The sequence below is a fragment of the Antedon bifida genome, chromosome 10 (genome assembly GCF_963402885.1).
Source record: "Antedon bifida chromosome 10, ecAntBifi1.1, whole genome shotgun sequence".
Taxonomy (NCBI): domain Eukaryota; kingdom Metazoa; phylum Echinodermata; class Crinoidea; order Comatulida; family Antedonidae; genus Antedon; species Antedon bifida.
Window position 1 is genome coordinate 20793907 of NC_136235.1, and position 17630 is coordinate 20811536.

A 17630-nucleotide genomic window follows, 5' to 3' on the forward strand; every position below is an offset into this window, starting at 1 on the left:
TTCCTACATTTGCATTCACCCACGTGACCCACCAAATCAAAGAGCAGTTTAAACTAGTCGGGGTTCCAGATAATTTTAACTTAATATTAGTAAAAAGATAATATTTTGGCACATATGGCGTTCCATACGTATACTATTTGAGCTTGTAAACTAACATCGAAAAGCATTGAAATAACTACAGACTTTGGGCATGTCTAATGCTCTGTATGCACTATCAAACTTTATGTGACAAAAAAGTGTTATGCGGCACAAATATGGTAGTGATATGCCCTAATATAATAATAACTGGTACTTGCTATAGCGCATTATGCTGAAAGCCTCAATGCGCTTTACATAGACAGAGAAATTTAGACCCTACCCTAATATGGTAGTGATATGACATCATCATGTCCATATATGGGTACATCACATTTTTTGTCACATAAATTGTGATAGTGTAGACAAAGTATAAGTTTAAACTTGTTATGTCGGGTAATCACTGATATATATTGCATTTGCTATAGTCGCTCTTCTGAAGGAGAATTTTCTAATGAGTCGGAACGACCGCGGTACGTAACCTCTTCGCCTTCTTGAGTAGCAGCTTGTCTTTTTACATTTGTCATTTGTATTGGATGGCCACGTAGATTGTTATAGTAACTACGTCTTTTTTGTTTTCGTCTGATTAGTAAAACAATGGCTACTATGATAACTATGATAACACCCACGCAAATAATTGCAATGATGGCAATTATACCGCCACCAATATCAACGCCGTCACCAGCATCATGTTTGGTTGTATCTACGTTATTTCCATCGCTCTCTGAAAGATAAGATTACAAAGTGCGTAGTGACTATGGTGAATGATTAAGATTGGTTCTCACTAGTACGCAACGCAAGGACGCACGACGCAAGCGCAACGCAAGTTTGACCACTCAACGGATCACATAATGATCGGTCAAACTACTTACGTTGTGTCTAATGTTTGGTTTCCACAGAGATGCAACGCAAGTGATTTGACCAATAACAAGCGATAGATTATTCGATAAGTGGCTTGTCATTGGTCAACTCGCTTGCGTTGCGCGTACGTCCTTGTGTTGCATCTCTAGTGGGAACCACACTTTAGTGGGAATCAACTTAATGATAATATAATGCTATGGTTTTTTAATATGTTGTCCAAATGTGTATTATTAGCTTAACATGCTTTTTATGGATGACGTGCTGTTGCTCTACCTGAAGTTGTTATTGTTCTAGTGTCAATTGTTAAGGAGCCGTCGTCATCATATTCGGACAATGCGCTGATAAGAACGCTTTGAAGTTCAGTGTACGTAAGCAACGATTTCTTGTGAAATGTCACGTGATAATCCACCATTAGACTGCCCTCACTGAATTCAGTCACTGTGTTCCCAGTGTAAGATTGAGCTAAGATATCGTTGGTGTAAATAGCACTCTCCACCTAAAATAAAAGAACATATTTTGAAGCTCTGTCTACACTATCAAACTAGTTTAAAACAAAATGGGATGTGCCCAAATATGGTAGTGATATGCTTAAATATGGTAGTGATATGACATCATCATGTCCATATATGGGCACACCACATTGTTTTGTCACGTAAAGTTTGATAGACAACGCTTTACTTTATGGAGAGGGATTATCAAATAACAGAACGTTGGCCCTCATTCTTGAGGTGTAATTATTTAGATGGGGTGGGGGCGGTTGGTCCCCGTTGGATCCGCAATGGATGGTGAGTTTTAAAACATGACACATACTTTTTGTAACTTTACAATTTCAAACATATATCATAATGTTCAGTATTGTCTACAGTTTATTTTGAGCTACTATCCAAAACAATCCGATTTATAATAGCCGAGATATTTAGGTGGGAACATGAAAATCAAGTGTTTTGTAGAATATCACGATGCGAAATCAGTGGTATTCATGTCCCAGTGAGTGTGTTGGGGCAATTTAGCTATTTCGTTGCTCAAGAGATTCATATGTCTGTATACAACTGCAATGGTGACGAAAAACGATGCCAAAGATCGAATCATGTGAATATGTTGATCTTTGAAAACTTACAAAATCATGAACCTTCTCTGCATAAGTGAGGAAGAGAGGATCTGAGTTGTCTCCTAATCTGAGATCATAGAGGGCAGGCTGTCCGGACATTCGCTCGACCTTCATCGTCATCTCAATACAATGAGATTCTTCAAAACAAAATACAAAAGAAAGGTTTTTAGTATAGATGAAGTTACAAGTTTGTGCAGATGACATTTCCTCATACTGACTCTTCCATTTATAATGATGAATATTAAAAATAAGATCATTATTATTATTATGAGCCCTCTATGAATTATTGATTTATTGTAGCGTAAATAGCATTAACTTGATCCTATTAACCATACATTTAATAATATAGTTTCACATTTTTTTAAAGTACTTTAATTATATTTACCTATCTTACAAAAGTCACCAGCATACGGACAAGAACAAATGCAGATTTTATTGACACAGCTACCGCCATTGCCGCATCCAAGTGTCTCACAATCTACAAAAAGTATATTTCAGTACTTTATTTTATATGATCCATTCGCCGTAATTGTATTACGCAAAACCCACAAATCCACACGTTAAGCTTGGTTCCCACTAGCGACGCAACGCAACGCAAGGACGTAACGCAACGCAAGTGAATTGACCATCACAATCGATGACTTATTCGCTTGTGATTGCTAACTGTCTATAACTTCGCTTGTCATTGGTCAACACGCTTGCGTTGCGTTTACGTCCTTGCGTTACGTTCTAGTGAGAACCAAGCTTTACGATAACTGTGTTTGCCAAATCTGCGTGCTTGCAACACTGCGTCGTCGGTTCCCACTTGTGATTACGCAATACATTACTTTGTGTCAAAACGTCGCTATGCTGCGTTACGTTTCGACGCTAGTGGGAACCAAGCTTTATGACCACCGAGAACACTTTCTACGGTGAAACGACGAACACAATATACAACACTACGGTGCGGTCAACTCTTATTCAGAGAGCACCCTATTAAAAGGGGAAACTTTTGGGCCTCAAAAGTATCCGCTTAATAGGGGTATATTTAAATTGTATTAAGATATTTCAATCTTTATAAAACATGGAACAATTTAGGTTTTATTTTATTTATTAGCTTTGAATGAAGCAATTGCTGGGGGAATATTTAATTTCAGTTGGTAGGTTATTCCATATTTTAGCGCTTGTTTACGTTATATACAACAGATTATTAAAACAGTTTGATTGTTTATTTATACTATAATTACCATTAGGGTGTTCAACGGCCTCCAACGTTGGGGTCCGGGTGCTCGATACACCATCACTAGGTCGATAGGTTGATGACGTAAACATGGCAGTTTCTTTCTCAGATGAGTGTACCTCAACCATAACGGTCATGCCAGAAATACAAGAGCCCGCTCCAGTCGTGTATGCTGTTACGACAAATGAGTAAACTCCCACTGCTAGTACGTCACTTGGCGTTAGTAAACCAGATAATTCTCCAATTCTAAAAGTAATTCCTTCAGCTGCTGAATGCTGATATAGCGAGTAATATATCGTCTTACTGTTGGCTACGACTGCTCTTACGTACACGTCTTGAGACGGTTTGGGGGAGTCATACAGAACTATAAACGATGAGTCTTCCGAAAATACAGGACAATTAGGAGTGTTATCAAGAATCGTAATCAATATACTAGTCATGGACGACATGGGTGGTGATCCTTCGTCTCTTGCCGACACTAACAGCTCTGAAGAATGCTCCATCAGTTTACTTGCGTCAAACTTTAAATGAATCAGTCCGGAATTTGAATTTAAATGTACTTTTTCTGAGACCTTATTCGGTACAAGATAAAAACAAAACTGTTCATTAGTTTCATAGTTGATATCAGTGGCTTTCAGATGTGCGACGAATGTTCCTTTTGGCGACTTTTTTGCAATCGAAATGCGGTTTTGTACTCCGGTGAAAAGTGGCGGTCGTTCGTTTGAAGGCGCATTGTTTCGACATGATTTTCCCTGAAAACCAACGTAACAATGACACAGATTCGGTGCTATACATCGACCTCTCATGGAGCAACTGCTTACTTCTTCACAGGTAAATAGGTCATTGCCGGATCCATCCTCATCGTCTGCAGTATTTGAATGCGATTCAGGTACATGACACATTCCCACTAATGACAACAATAATAATCAAAGTTACATAAATGGAACTGTTTAAAAATCTATAGTCTGGGTTTCAGACGGAGTTTTGATTTAATATTTTGGCATGTGTACTACTTGAGCTTGTATGTATTGTAAACAATCTATAATATCCAGGAATGGGTCTAAAAATGTGTTGCATTTAATGCTCTTTTTTTTCCAAAATAGATATCTTGTAAAATGCAGGTATACTTTCAAAATAATGGGCTGATTATAATACTTTCTTTAACATTTTTCAAGAAAAAACAGTCAAAGTAAAGTAATAGTTAGCAATCACAGTATAGAAGGCCTACCTGTAAATGTTTTGCAAACAAACGATAGCCATTGATTACAAGCTTCAACACTAGTTAAATTTGTGACTGGGTCATATGATTTGCAATCCTGAAACAAACAAAATGTTTAACAAGTAACTATGAAAAGAAAATATAGATTTATGTCGTTTATGCATGACGTCATTCTATTAATCAATCACACGTAACGGAGTGTAACTAGCGCCATCACATCGATACGCACACGCGCCACACGCATACGCGCTATTGATTGGATGTTTTTGGTGTCTCACTTACCTGATCCAAGTTACTATTGGTTTGGTAGGAATCTTTATACAGCCAAACAATATCTGGTGATTCTTTACTCATCATTAGATGTTTAACAGCGTTCAGGTCGATATAATCAGTATTGGTGATAACCGCTGATAGTTTCTAAAATTAAATGTCGTAATATTATGTTTATTATTGTTTTCTGCATATTAAACGTTCTAACTTTATATTATAACCTCACAAGATAAGAAGGTAGTGTTAATTGTTTCATTTTGCTTCTTTCTTTTTTTGGGGGGGTTGGGGGGGGGGGGTGACAACATCTACAATTTTGTCATCACAAATTTGGATTTCAATTGTTTTTGAAAATTAACAATGTACTTTAGTTTTATGTTCTATTATCTATATATGTCTTTTTTAAGATTGAAAGAGAGATTTTCGTAAGAGATATTATATTGTATTTGTTCAGCTTTTTGGCGACAGTACGTTCACAGACGCAAAATTCCAACTATATAACAATGTAAAGCTAAAACAGTAAACAAAATGTTTCGACTTACGTTGCAAGTTGTAGCAGCCTCCGCATAATCTCGTACACTGCTTCGCAACTGGTAGCAGTACAGTCCAATTGTCGTGAACCCTATTGGGCAATCAACTATAAAAAAATGGTGGACATTAAGATTATTAATTCGTGTAATTTTAGAACATAATTGAAGCTTCTTTTTCAACGACAAGTTCAACCCTCCTTCAAACATTATGGAGTTCATCGGTCCAAAAGTAATATAAGTAAAACCGATTTATCGGACCGTGCATCCAAAAAGGGTTGAAATGATTGTGATACACAAGGTCGTCACATGAACTAGAGTCTACGTAATTGTGGCCGACGATTTGACAAAAATAGCCAAACCAAACTGAAACGTATAATAAATTAATATGACGTCATAGGTGCTAGGTCATAGGTCGTCACAAGCTTTACCAGGCCTACTAACTTACAATCGTAAACTGTAGATGTAGGTGTCTGCAAGGACGGCTTAGTGACAATTTCAATATTTCCCTGGTTTTCACCATCATCAGTTTCCACTCGCGTTGCAATCAGTTCTGGTGACGTCATTCCCCACCAATTGTGGGCAGCATTTATTCGTTTGTTCGTGTTATCGTCAAAAACTGCCTCGAGTTCTACAAAGTTATTGAGATCAGTAAATGAATTCTGCATTAACAAGAATTGAGACCCTTTTCCATTTATAGAAATTGTTGGCCCACTTCTAGCGTTGTTAAAGAAAAAAGAATTAGCAAACATTGCAAGATTGTCACTTGATTTGATTCCAGTCCAGTCGAGTGTCTTGCCAATATTCTCCTTCATCAAGTTCTCCTCGAAGATTAATTGCACACCAGATATTGCAATAACACTACTATCCACTGCAGCCGTGTTGTTTTCAACTATGTTTCCACTGATCAACGTTTTCACCTTATCGATCTGGGCTTCGAAATGAGAAGATACATTGATGATGCAAACACCGATGTTGGACGCAAATTCGCTATTAGTAACATGTATCGACATTTGTTTTGCTTTTACTTCGTTTGACCTTCCAATGTCAACTGAGAGAGCTCCTACCGCATTGTGTTCAAATATACATTGAGATATGTTTAGATCTCCACCGTTCATGATGACGTGGACAGCCGCATTCTTGTTTGGCGATAGTTCATCTTGATTGTTGTTGTTCACACGGCACTGGCTCATCTCAAGAGACGTGCCTAACCCAGTATATAATATGCCGGCGCGTTTTGAATGCGCTATCGTTGACGTAGTTATAATGTGACTTAATTCACCTGCAAATTAAATATATTACATGAAAGCATAAATTAATAACTAAGAGAAGAAAAGGTTTTCGTTTACGCATGCGATAACTAAGAGAAGAAAGGGTTTTCGTTTACGCATGCGCAGTAACCATTATACGATACGGGGAAATGATCATAAATCGTAGATAAATCAGATAAATTAAGACTTCCGTAGAACTGTTGATTCGGGAACATAGCATGGTAACATGAATTACACCATCAACATTGTTAATACCACAAAGCGTTATAGTACAGTAACTTATATTTGAAAAGTAACTAAAGCTCTGTCTACACTATCAAACTAGTTTGACAAAAAAACTGTGATGTGCCCAAAGATTATTGTTGACTTACCTTCGATTTTTGTTGTTATTTCAAAGAGATAATATCTTTCAAATGATCCTGCAGAATACAACATCTTTAACGTAATAGTATCACTTTTCGATTCCAGCGTCAGCATCTCGTTTCTTGATGCCTGTGTAAACTGGCCCAAGACCGCTCCATCATACTCACTACCTTCGTAAAATGTCAGAGTATCCTTACCAGGCGTAAAGCGTAACCGTCGCACGGCAACATTAAGACGCGTACCAGTATCCGCACTGCGTATAATTACGGTACATTCAGAATTTGATTCGGAATACCTATCAAAATAACCCATTAAGTAATCATTTACAGTCACGTCGTTCATTGAACAAATGTCATGTAACCCGACATACTCATTTGCATATAAACCACCTGTGAAATCAACTATTTGTAAACCAATGTCGTTTCCTAGCAGTTCGATGCTATCGAATGCCACGTCTATTACGTCAGTCCCGCGCGTTAATGTTATACCATGGGATGCACTGTTATTCACCAAAACTCTTTCCATGCTAAACGGTTGCAAAGGTGTTAGAATCTCAATTCCTATAGACACGGAGTTGAAAACCCTGACGTCTTCGATAATAGGGCTCATGTGACTCAAACTTATGGCTGCTACGTCATTATTATGCAAATGACCCGCGTCGTAAATGTCTACATATCGTAATATTACAGTTTTATCTTTGAATGTTCTCACTAAAGTCCCTGTCTTCTGAACCACAGACGTTTCCATTATACGAAGTCCACCCCAGGCTAATCTCATCTGCGTTTCTGACGATGTCACGCATATCAAGCCTACATCGAAATCGTCCATACATGAAGTACTATTCACTGAGCAGTCCTTAAGATCTAATTCGTTTCCTCGGCAACTAAATGTTGTATTGCTAATGTCTGAAGTGGATTCCTTAAACGTATTTGTCGACCATTGTTTACGCGCTGGGGGTGCGTATCCCATCTGACCACATGCTACGGTAGCTTCGGCCATTGTCCACGATTGTCTGCATATCCTGGTCCACTTGTTATCAATAAGAATCTCCAAACGCCCCTCGGCTGGAGTTTTACCACCACTTAGCTGTAAGGTTGGGCTATTTTTCATCTTACTACGAATGGACTCCATTTTAATAACATTATTTTCTTCTCCCTCAGCTACCAAATCTCCAAGCACCAACATCCCGATATTAGGGTGAAATTGTAAAACCACGCCAGCTTCAATTGTTAATAGTGATCCTTGTAGTACAGTAATGTCACTTTTAATCTCATACGGACTTTGACCTAAAGTCAATTTGACGTTACCTTTAATTTTTCCTCCAGAAAATCGATTATTGACATCTAATGGCAAACTTTCCATGAAATTGTCTTTTCCATATACGTCATTAGAAGTTAAAAACGGAGAATGTTCGATGCTGACAATGTCATTGCGGTCACCGATATCAACGATTCTATTCTCAATGACGTCATCATCTATTACACCCCACCAATTGTAAGTTGCATTTATGACGTCAACTGATTCATCAAAAAGTAAGGCATTGCTGCAGATTTCCAACAAGAATTCATCATTATTTAAAACGTTGTGGGTCACCGTACCACGTGGTATGTCAATCTTGATTGCGCATGACATTTCGCCCGTCGTGTGTTTTGAATCAGGTTTATTTGAAGTAATGTTATTAAATGTAACTATTAAACTTTCAGATAATATTTTCGAACGGTGTATTTGTCTACGGTCAATTACATATATCAAACTGTGGCCCACGTTGCCTATAAACTGATTGTTTGATATCTGTACGGTGGTAATATCGCCAGATATCCGTACAAAATCGTCTATACCAGCTACGTTGTTAATAAACACATTTGTCGATATATTTAATATAGATTGACTTCTTACTATTCCTGTTTGAATTGCAGAGCCTTCGTTGCCTAGGAACGAGTTGCCAACAATGTTAGCCTCTACCGAGCCATCCATTAAATGTATCAATGTGCCTTCGTTCTGTTTAAACGTACATCCAGAAACCAACAACGGTTGCCGTCTGTCGGCGGTGGCGGCAGTATCTAGCTTAATAACATTTGCATTTTCAAAGAATGTGCAATCCACAATTGACCAATTACGAGTCCGTTTGACCGATTGGGCTGTTGAAAATTCGCGCAAATGCATAACGAGATACGTGTGACCTGTAAAGTACGTATTGCCAATGTATCCAAACACGGTGCTAAGGAATGGCGTTGTGCTGGACGCGTCCAATGCACGATCCCTAGCCGAAATAAAACTATTATTTACGTAAATACTCCCCGAGAAATCGTTCATTTCAATGCCGCGCATGCTCTGAAGAATGATAACATCTTCTATAAATACAGTTTCGTTACAGCCGGTAAGTCTAACCGTGACGTAATTTCCGGTAAAATTACATCCCTTAATGTTTAATACTTTCTTAAGTTTTTGTTCGTCTCTAACGTGTATTGCACTTGATGAGCTGTTGGTGATACGTGAATAAGATACACGTGTAATAATGTGAGCTGTTTCACCAGACGTGTAACGTCCAGCGATTTCGATTCCTACTTCACTTGCTATCAAATCAGAATCAGTCATTGAAAACTCTCCAGCAAATGAATCCATTTGGATTCCAGTTCCAACGTCTGAGATGACGACATCCATAATGGTCACGCTTCCATGACCTTGTATTGTCATTCCATTGGCTATTCCATTTAATCGCATCGTTGATTGGCTAATATTCAACGAATGATGACGTTCTAGGTTGTTGACTTCGACACCACTACCAGATTCATCCCCTGATAAATCGAAATCGAAGTTTGAGAGCCAGAATTCAGAGACTTCTTGAGAATTGACAATGGAATCAGCTGCAAAAAAACAATAAGTTAAGTTAAAAATAATAAATTTGTGTTTGTTTTACTTTTTTTATATGATGTATTTAATGTATGACAAATAAACTCATTATTGCATAATTACTTTGTTGCTTATTAAGATTATTGATTACAAGTTAGTTCTATTCATATCTGGTAAGTTTTGTGCAGCTGTCAATAATTATTAACTAAATTGTCGAGAGATAACATGTATTAAAAGTAATTATACACAGACTCGTATCTAGATGACTGTCAATAGTCAGTTAATATCTACCTATTGACAGATAACATTATATAATACATCTCTAGACAGGTTTCTGACTGTCAAATGTCAGTTAAGATTTACCCAGTGACAGATAACATTATATAATACATCTAGACAGGTTTCTGACTGTCGATATTCAGCTAAGATTTACCTAGTGACAGATAACATTATATAATACAGTACATCTAGACAGGTTTCTAACTGACTCGCAATAGTCAGTTATAACCTATATCATGACAGAATCGGCTGAATTACGTACCTGGCAAGGCACGAATGACTACAACAAGTTGTCCTACATCGAGTGGCTCCTGACCACTTGTAAATCTTAGAACAATAGTTGATCCTTTTGAAATAAAAGCGTATGCTCCCTGGTTATTTTCGGTTACTGTAATTATCTCCTCGGTATTGCTTTCAATCCCGTCATACACTGCGAATGACTCATCTTTAAGTAAACTTGCGCGTACCAAATGTACGCCGATCACAAGATCATCATCTGTATAAATAGTGTCTTCACAACGCTGTCTGCTTTCACTCAGTCCATTCTCCAATGAAAAATACACGATACCATTAGGGCTTAGAGACATATTGCCAAAACATTGGTGTTGTGACACAGGGGCCATCATTTTTTCATTGTATTCGATAAGTTTTGTACTGGAAAATCCTTCAAAAAGAACTCCTCGACTGCAATCACGTACGGTTATGTTTGACAGGATCAAAGGTGGAAAGATGGATTTAACTGCGTACATTTCGTCATGACAACCATGTACGCTTACGTTGGTTAGTTGGCCGAGCGTGCTAAATGGATCAGACGTCATGACCATCAGCCCAGCTTGGGAATTTGAAATGATGATGTTATTTATTGAGTGTCTGTAATAATCCATCTGAACTGCAGGAACTATTTGAAATACGCCATCAAAGTGACTACCAGCGTCACGTATGGCCACGTTGTTCATAGTTGAAGGCATCGCGTTGGTGAACAACCGGATCCCTGCCCATTTAATTGGAACACACTTTAGATACACTTGGCTACCACTCTTGCATAGCTTAGATAATCCCGCCGCCGATGGGTTACAGTTAATATCTGTGTTTGGACACACTGTATGCTTCATACCATCTGGCCCATCCTCTAAATATTCATATCCCATCAAGCCTTGGTAGCCAAGATCTTTACAAATGTCTTGAAGAATCTCGTCATCTTTAGCGACACACGAAGGTTGCCAGCTTCCTTTCTGGTTTTCTAACAAAATACCTTCTGAACTATCTGACCCGACGGCTAATCTATAAGTAGATTCTTCAACAGTTTCAGAGATTATATTTAAGGACAGTTCAATTTGGTTATCTATATCACCAGAAAAGTCAATCCTACCATGAACTTGAATTCCTGTGTAAGGATTAAATTTGATGTGTACACCAGGTTCCAATTTAAGAACACAATCATGGCAGACAATGATATGTTTGTCGACAACAAACGGGTCTGGTTGAGCCTCCAGTGTGACATTCATTGCCATCAAACCTCCAAGAACATTTCCATTTCGAATGAATGTTGAATTATCTACCACACGATCTTTTACCACGTCGCTTCTATTAGCAGACAATAAGTAGGGGAAGTAGTCAACACTGGCCAAGTTCATATGATCTTGTTTATCAATAATCGATTTTTTAATCATATTTTCATCGTCAAATCCCCACCAGTTGAGTTGAGCGGGAATGATGGCTGTTGGATCTGTGTACTGAACGATCAACTTTACTTCAAAAACATCTAGAAAGAAGTTATGACGTAGAAATACATTAGAAACTGCCAATAATAAAGAACTCGTCTCACGATTTTCACCTTCCTTCAGCAAGGGTGAGTTGTCAAGGAAATTATTTTCTTGGATTGAAACAAGACCAAAATCAGGTGGCGAGTCTGTCTCACTTGAAATTTTAATCACGTGTCTGCAAGTTATGTTTTGAAATACGTTGTTTGAGATCGAAGCTGATCCTCCAGACTCGGATGCTTCAATATGGACGGCAACTTCTGCCATACTTGAATGAAGAGTGTTATTGACTATTCGCAAGTAGCATCCGAGGCAGTTTGAATAGTTACTGGCAATAAGAGATTCACTTGACAAACTGGTGGAAGACATGAAGTTGTTTTCTATGTGTATTTTAGTGATGTCAGCTTTTCCAGTATCAATGGACACGTGACTGTTGTCTTCAAAAACATTACGAACTACAGATAGCATAGTACTGATAGGTTTGTATGTTATTATAACCAACCCACCACGACCGTTTTCCGCAATATAGTTGTCTCGTACGTCCATGATCATTTCTGATGAATCTAACAAAATGCCTTGTTTTTGATTATCTCGTATGGTTGACTCTGCCAAAGAAACTGTCATTTTGCCGTTCTGGATTCTGAACGTCCGTTGGCAGAACAAGCCAATGTCGTTGTCATTCAAAGAACAGTTTGTTATGCTGACGTCAGCATTCTTGCTAAGAATTGCAATACCTGACAACTTGTTTCTGTCAGCTGCAACTGACTCGATGGTGATGTCTTCAGCATCTTGTATCTTAACACCATCCAAATCGTTGTCAAGAAAAAATGAGTTACTGATTGAAATTGACGACGCACCCAACGCTGCAGTCATGCCAGCAAACCGATTACTATGAACATACACATCCTTCAGCTCAAACGTTTTGGCCATTTCTGTGTGAATAAATAAAATAGTGTTTTAACTTAAACTTTAAGATAAAGACAGCGAGTAAAATGACTGTAGTGGAAGTAGCCTGTTTCCAATTTAGGCCTAAAGCTCTGTCTACACTATCAAACTAATTTTACAAAAAAAGTGTGATGTGCCCAGATATGGTACTGATATATACCAACACTATGGTAGTGATATGACATTATCATGTCCATATATGGGCACATCACATTTATTTGTCACATAAAGTTTGATAGTGTAGACACTCTTACACAACATCTGGTTTTCAGTGCTGTATCTACACATACTATATACAGTACAATATTATTTGTGTCTCCAGTATCATAGGAAATTTCCATAATACTGCATATCATGTGCATCACATGTGGTGCCTGTATCATGTAAGGGTTATGTTATGGTCTATGATACTCGGCTATACAGTTGGAACATGATGATGATGAGGATCCTTTGATACAAAGCATCGGGTGTTCTCGAGAATAGCACCATTCCAAGTTTACACTACCTTTGTAGACTGTGATTAATATCTGTAAACTTTTCCCGAAGCCTAGATGCTTAGCTCTCACCCAGAGAGACGAACCCGTGCTAACAACATGGATTTCGGCACTAAAAGTAGTAGCGATAATGGGCGCTGTTGAATTATCACCATCTCGTAACTGAATTAAATACCCAAATCTTTTATAAATTCGTAGATGTAGTTTCTGGTCTCCAGGTGCACTAAAAACCTTCATAAAATAAATAATACATTTTATTAGCTAAAACAATATATTTTTTGAAAACAAATTGAAGTAATGTTTTACATTATATACAGTATTTGTTTGTTTGTTTTATTCGGTACAATCAACATACCAAGGATTACCCATAAAGGTAAAAAAACCCATTTCCAATAGCTATGCACATTACTAAGATAAATATTTATAGCACGTTGACGCTGATATCATAATATCATCATCAACAAATAGGGACATAATTCTTTTTTTTAGACCGATTGGAAGTTTGACATCTCAATGGTGAGACGATGCCGATTGTGATTAACGCAATTATATAATTGTAATCATGATTACGTATTAATTACGGACCCCAATGGGAAATAATTCTTTTTTTTTAGGATTAATTGTCCTGAATTCATCTTCAAATGTTTTTCATTTGTTTTTTCTCTGATGTGTTTCATTTGACTGTTTTAGGCCCTATGTATGATATATGAGATGGATTCGAAATAAAAACAAACAAAATTATATTACCAAAATAATTCTGACTATAATAATAATGTATATTTGGTTATACATACCGTAGTGCAATCCCTGCCCGACTCGCTTTCAATATACACGGGATAACTATCGTCAGCACTAATACTACAGAGGTCATCGTGTTGTTTTAAAATGTTTGAAGGATTTGATGTATAATCGATATTTAATCCACCTAATCCATTTCGACTAATTTCCGATGTCTGTATTAACACAGTACCAGCTACTGCCGTGCTAACCAATAAACCTAGTCCGTGATTGTCAGAGAAAACACTGTCCGTTATTTCAACTTCGGACGGTACATCTTTGATGTTTACTCCATCGCCAAACGAGTATTTTACTTGAACAGAGTTGAAATTTGGTGGTATGCCGTACGACTCTATCGCAGGTCGCCGATGAAAATCACCCGTTACTCCAGCACCGAAAACATCCAGATTTTGTAGATATGATTTTGATTTGAAACTGTTAACACCGTCCTGTAAATATTCATCATAATCGGCATGATCCCAAGTTATCCCTGTCCAGGTAGCATTGGTGTAGTGCCGTTCTGTGCCTCCTTCGCATTTTAAATTAACTATCGACCTCCCATCACCTAACACAGAAAGCAAAATTCCTTTAGTTCTTATTTCTATAAATATATGGGGTTTTACTGTCATAAATCTTCTCTTTATTTTTAATAATAATAATAATGAAGATTGGAAATATTACCAGAAATAATAAGTGCATAATAAGTTTAAACGAATGATCTGCTAAATAATGTAAAAATGAAACATACTCAAATTTCTATATTTTCAGTAACATAATTGTTTTATGAGTTTGTTTTTGCCATTTTTTGCAATTAATCTGTACATAGTCAATGGACATTATCTCTTAATTATAATCTGAGAAAGGAAGAAGAAAATGGACAATTCTGTACCTGTAAATAAACTTGCAAATTATGCAATAATAAATAATGTTCATTGTTATACTACTTGAATACTAAAAACTAAACCAAAACTTTGGGGGTTTTTTCGATCCAATTTTTAAAAAATGCAAAAGTATGAAAAAAGAGAAAGTTATGGAAATAATTATCTAAATTAAGTTACATGTTTTACTTACATTCATTATTATCAAATACATAATAAGAGCCATAATCTTTACTCTCTGTTGCACAATCTCTGAAGGAAGTCTCGTTGCCATAACAATTAAAATCTGTCAACCAATCATGTTCTGTATCAAGCCAATATTCATCGTCATCAATGACAACTGGATGCATTACACCTGCAGTGTAGCCTAATAGGCGGCAAGCTAGGATCGAATCTACAACATCGTCCCAACTAGCACTACAAACCGACGCCCATCGCCCGCCGTCTAAATACATTTCTAACCGCCCTTCATTCGGAGATGCTCCTCCTGTAAGCTTAATATCAGCTGCAACCATGTTATGCTCCGAAGCTGTAGATACACTTTCAGTCGGTTCAAATACAACTCGGTTTTCAGTGGTACCCAGAACGACTAAACTTCCACTAACAGATATTCCGGTTCCATTTTGAAATTGTAGCCGGCAGCCCGGTTCTATAGTTAAAGTTACATTTCTTAAAATTTCCAAAGTATTAGAAACTGTATAGGCGCTTGATGAATCATTTAAAATAGTATTTTGAGTAAGTTTACCGCCAAGCTCTTCAAAGCTGCTAATGGTGCTACTAAATCCACTTGTTACAAAAACAGCAAACAAACAAACAATTATAATTCTAGGTATTATTTTCATGATGATTCAACACCTTCTATGTCATCTCGAAGAGTTAAATTAAGACATCCAATGTCCATGTACTTTGTTATTATACCTATGCTAAAACATAACCAATGCTATAACATTTGCATCAAACAACCGTTGCAACCCGTTAGTCAACTACATTCTAAAAATAACACCTTATATGTCCAATTAAAATATCCAATCCAATATGGTATAATTTGAAATTGTCTTGCTCTTGCCTAAACTTGACTAAAATAACATCATCATCATAATCATTAATATTGATGCTAGGTAGGCTGTAGTCGGTTTTCCTGTCTTCATAAGCGGAGCAGCAACTTCTCCTCCTCCTCCTAACGTTAGTTGTATCTGACATTCCTTCTACGGTCAACACAGCATGGTAGTAAATGCATCGTGACACCCAAGATACAAATCGATGCAGTAGTGAAGTGGTCTTTACACGTCTTCTCCCGCTGTGTCATGCAAAAACTGACGTATTAAATCGCAAGATATTGAAATGCCAAAGGCTATGAAAACGAAAGTATAACCTACCTAAGCATGAATGAATATTAATACACTACCAACGAGAAGGGAAAGGTATTACAATGTGGATCAAAGAACATGATAAGTTGATTAATATAGAGCTGATATCCTACAATGTATGATATTCGAAACTGATGCATCAAAAAACTATTTACCTTATTAATCAAATTATTTCAAAACAGAATACCAACAACATATCTAAATGAATATATTTACTTCAATAGAAATTTCCAAAACGATATGTTGGTGGTGGATGTACCGTAAACAGAATGAAAAATAGCAGAATTTACGAACAATCCAACAAAGAATACCAAACTAAATGGATCTATTCAGTCCAATACAAATTTCTAAAAACGTGATTTGAAAAAAATAAATGTTGATTTGATTTGATCTGCAGTTTTAGATTTTCACTTTGCTAATAAAAAAGATAACAAAATATTGTAATTTCATATTTGTGACGTGTTTGATAAACTAGTTCATACTTGTCCTTGATACTATTTGTCCATGATACTAATATCCGTTTTAGGGAACCTAAATTCCTGAATGAATTGGCGCTTACTACAAAGATGCCTGAAGGTTATTTTTTTCTATAAATTTATAGAATATCAACCAGGCCTAGTTTAGTTATCAAATTATATTTTTGTTAAATTTTACGTACATAGCGCCCTCTAATTTGACAACACTGTTGTTTGTTTCAGGTAACATGAATGGTTTTGGAATTTTTGGAATAATAATGATTTTACTGACAGTAATTACTATGATTTTTAACTCTTAGATTTCATTTACATTATTAACATTTTCGTTAGGCCCTACACTATTATGATTTGTGTAAGGAAGGTACTATTTTTCTGGCTGTATTCTAAAGTTCACGCGTACAGATACAATGTATACCGCCCCCTAATAATTAAAATATTTGAAACTTTTAGGAAGCTTAACAATATATAGTTATAACGCCGATTTCGGCTCATTGGATCGTTGGAGAAGTAAGTATGTGGTTTACCGTTTCGTAGATTATTACAGAGGCTCCTATGTGCTAATGCATTACACAAATAGTAGATAATATGTATTTGTATGGGAATCTTGTAAACCAGGAGGATAAATTACAGTAAAAAATAACCCCACATGCCATCACACAACTTCAGAAAATCTCGTGAGGCCGATATCATAGGAATAGTTGTCTAGTGTGATTCACAACATTTAGCCCACGACACTATGCACTCCACTGCAAGAACAATAAATAAAGTAGGCCTTGGCTAAACCACAAAGATGAGACAAAGCAAGAATATAAGTAATACTTATTGGTATTATTTCAAAATTAAATCGAGGAGAAGTACTAGAAAGAGGAATGTTACTTTGGTTGAAAACGAATA

General features: G+C 36.8%; 3 protein-coding genes across 3 annotated transcripts in view; all 3 read right to left on the reverse strand.

The window, feature by feature from the left end:
* Window positions 1–17630, reverse strand: part of LOC144854787 (myb/SANT-like DNA-binding domain-containing protein 4) — a 125689-nt gene that overhangs the window by 47654 nt on the left and 60405 nt on the right. The gene's annotated exons all lie outside the window — the stretch shown is intronic.
* On the reverse strand, window positions 475–12729 carry LOC144854530 (protein bark beetle-like). Its single transcript, XM_078712478.1, has 11 exons — window positions 10302–12729; window positions 6919–9774; window positions 5725–6558; window positions 5292–5386; window positions 4765–4899; window positions 4492–4579; window positions 3271–4170; window positions 2430–2522; window positions 2054–2181; window positions 1210–1432; window positions 475–799 (listed from the first exon to the last, which is right to left on the reverse strand). The coding sequence occupies exons 1-11, from the start codon at window positions 12727–12729 to the stop codon at window positions 498–500; spliced, it is 8082 nt and encodes a 2693-aa protein (XP_078568604.1). The 3' UTR covers window positions 475–497.
* Window positions 13140–15739, reverse strand: LOC144854531 (protein bark beetle-like). The gene is made up of 3 exons (XM_078712479.1): window positions 15087–15739; window positions 14033–14580; window positions 13140–13469 (listed from the first exon to the last, which is right to left on the reverse strand). The coding sequence occupies exons 1-3, from the start codon at window positions 15733–15735 to the stop codon at window positions 13140–13142; spliced, it is 1527 nt and encodes a 508-aa protein (XP_078568605.1). The 5' UTR covers window positions 15736–15739.

Excerpts from the sequence above, each read along its gene's own strand:
- LOC144854530 (XM_078712478.1), bottom strand. The coding sequence starts at position 12,729 with ATGGCCAAAACGTTTGAGCTGAAGGATGTGTATGTTCATAGTAATCGG. Across the intron at positions 4,171-4,491 it reads TGTTTGCAAAACATTTACAG|TGGGAATGTGTCATGTACCT; the intron begins GTAGGCCTTCTA and ends TGTTGTCATTAG. Across the intron at positions 2,523-3,270 it reads GGCCGTTGAACACCCTAATG|ATTGTGAGACACTTGGATGC; the intron begins GTAATTATAGTA and ends TACTTTTTGTAG.
- LOC144854531 (XM_078712479.1), bottom strand. The coding sequence starts at position 15,735 with ATGAAAATAATACCTAGAATTATAATTGTTTGTTTGTTTGCTGTTTTT. Across the intron at positions 14,581-15,086 it reads TGTATTTGATAATAATGAAT|GTGATGGGAGGTCGATAGTT; the intron begins GTAAGTAAAACA and ends TTTCTGTGTTAG. Across the intron at positions 13,470-14,032 it reads CGGGCAGGGATTGCACTACG|GTTTTTAGTGCACCTGGAGA; the intron begins GTATGTATAACC and ends TATTTTATGAAG.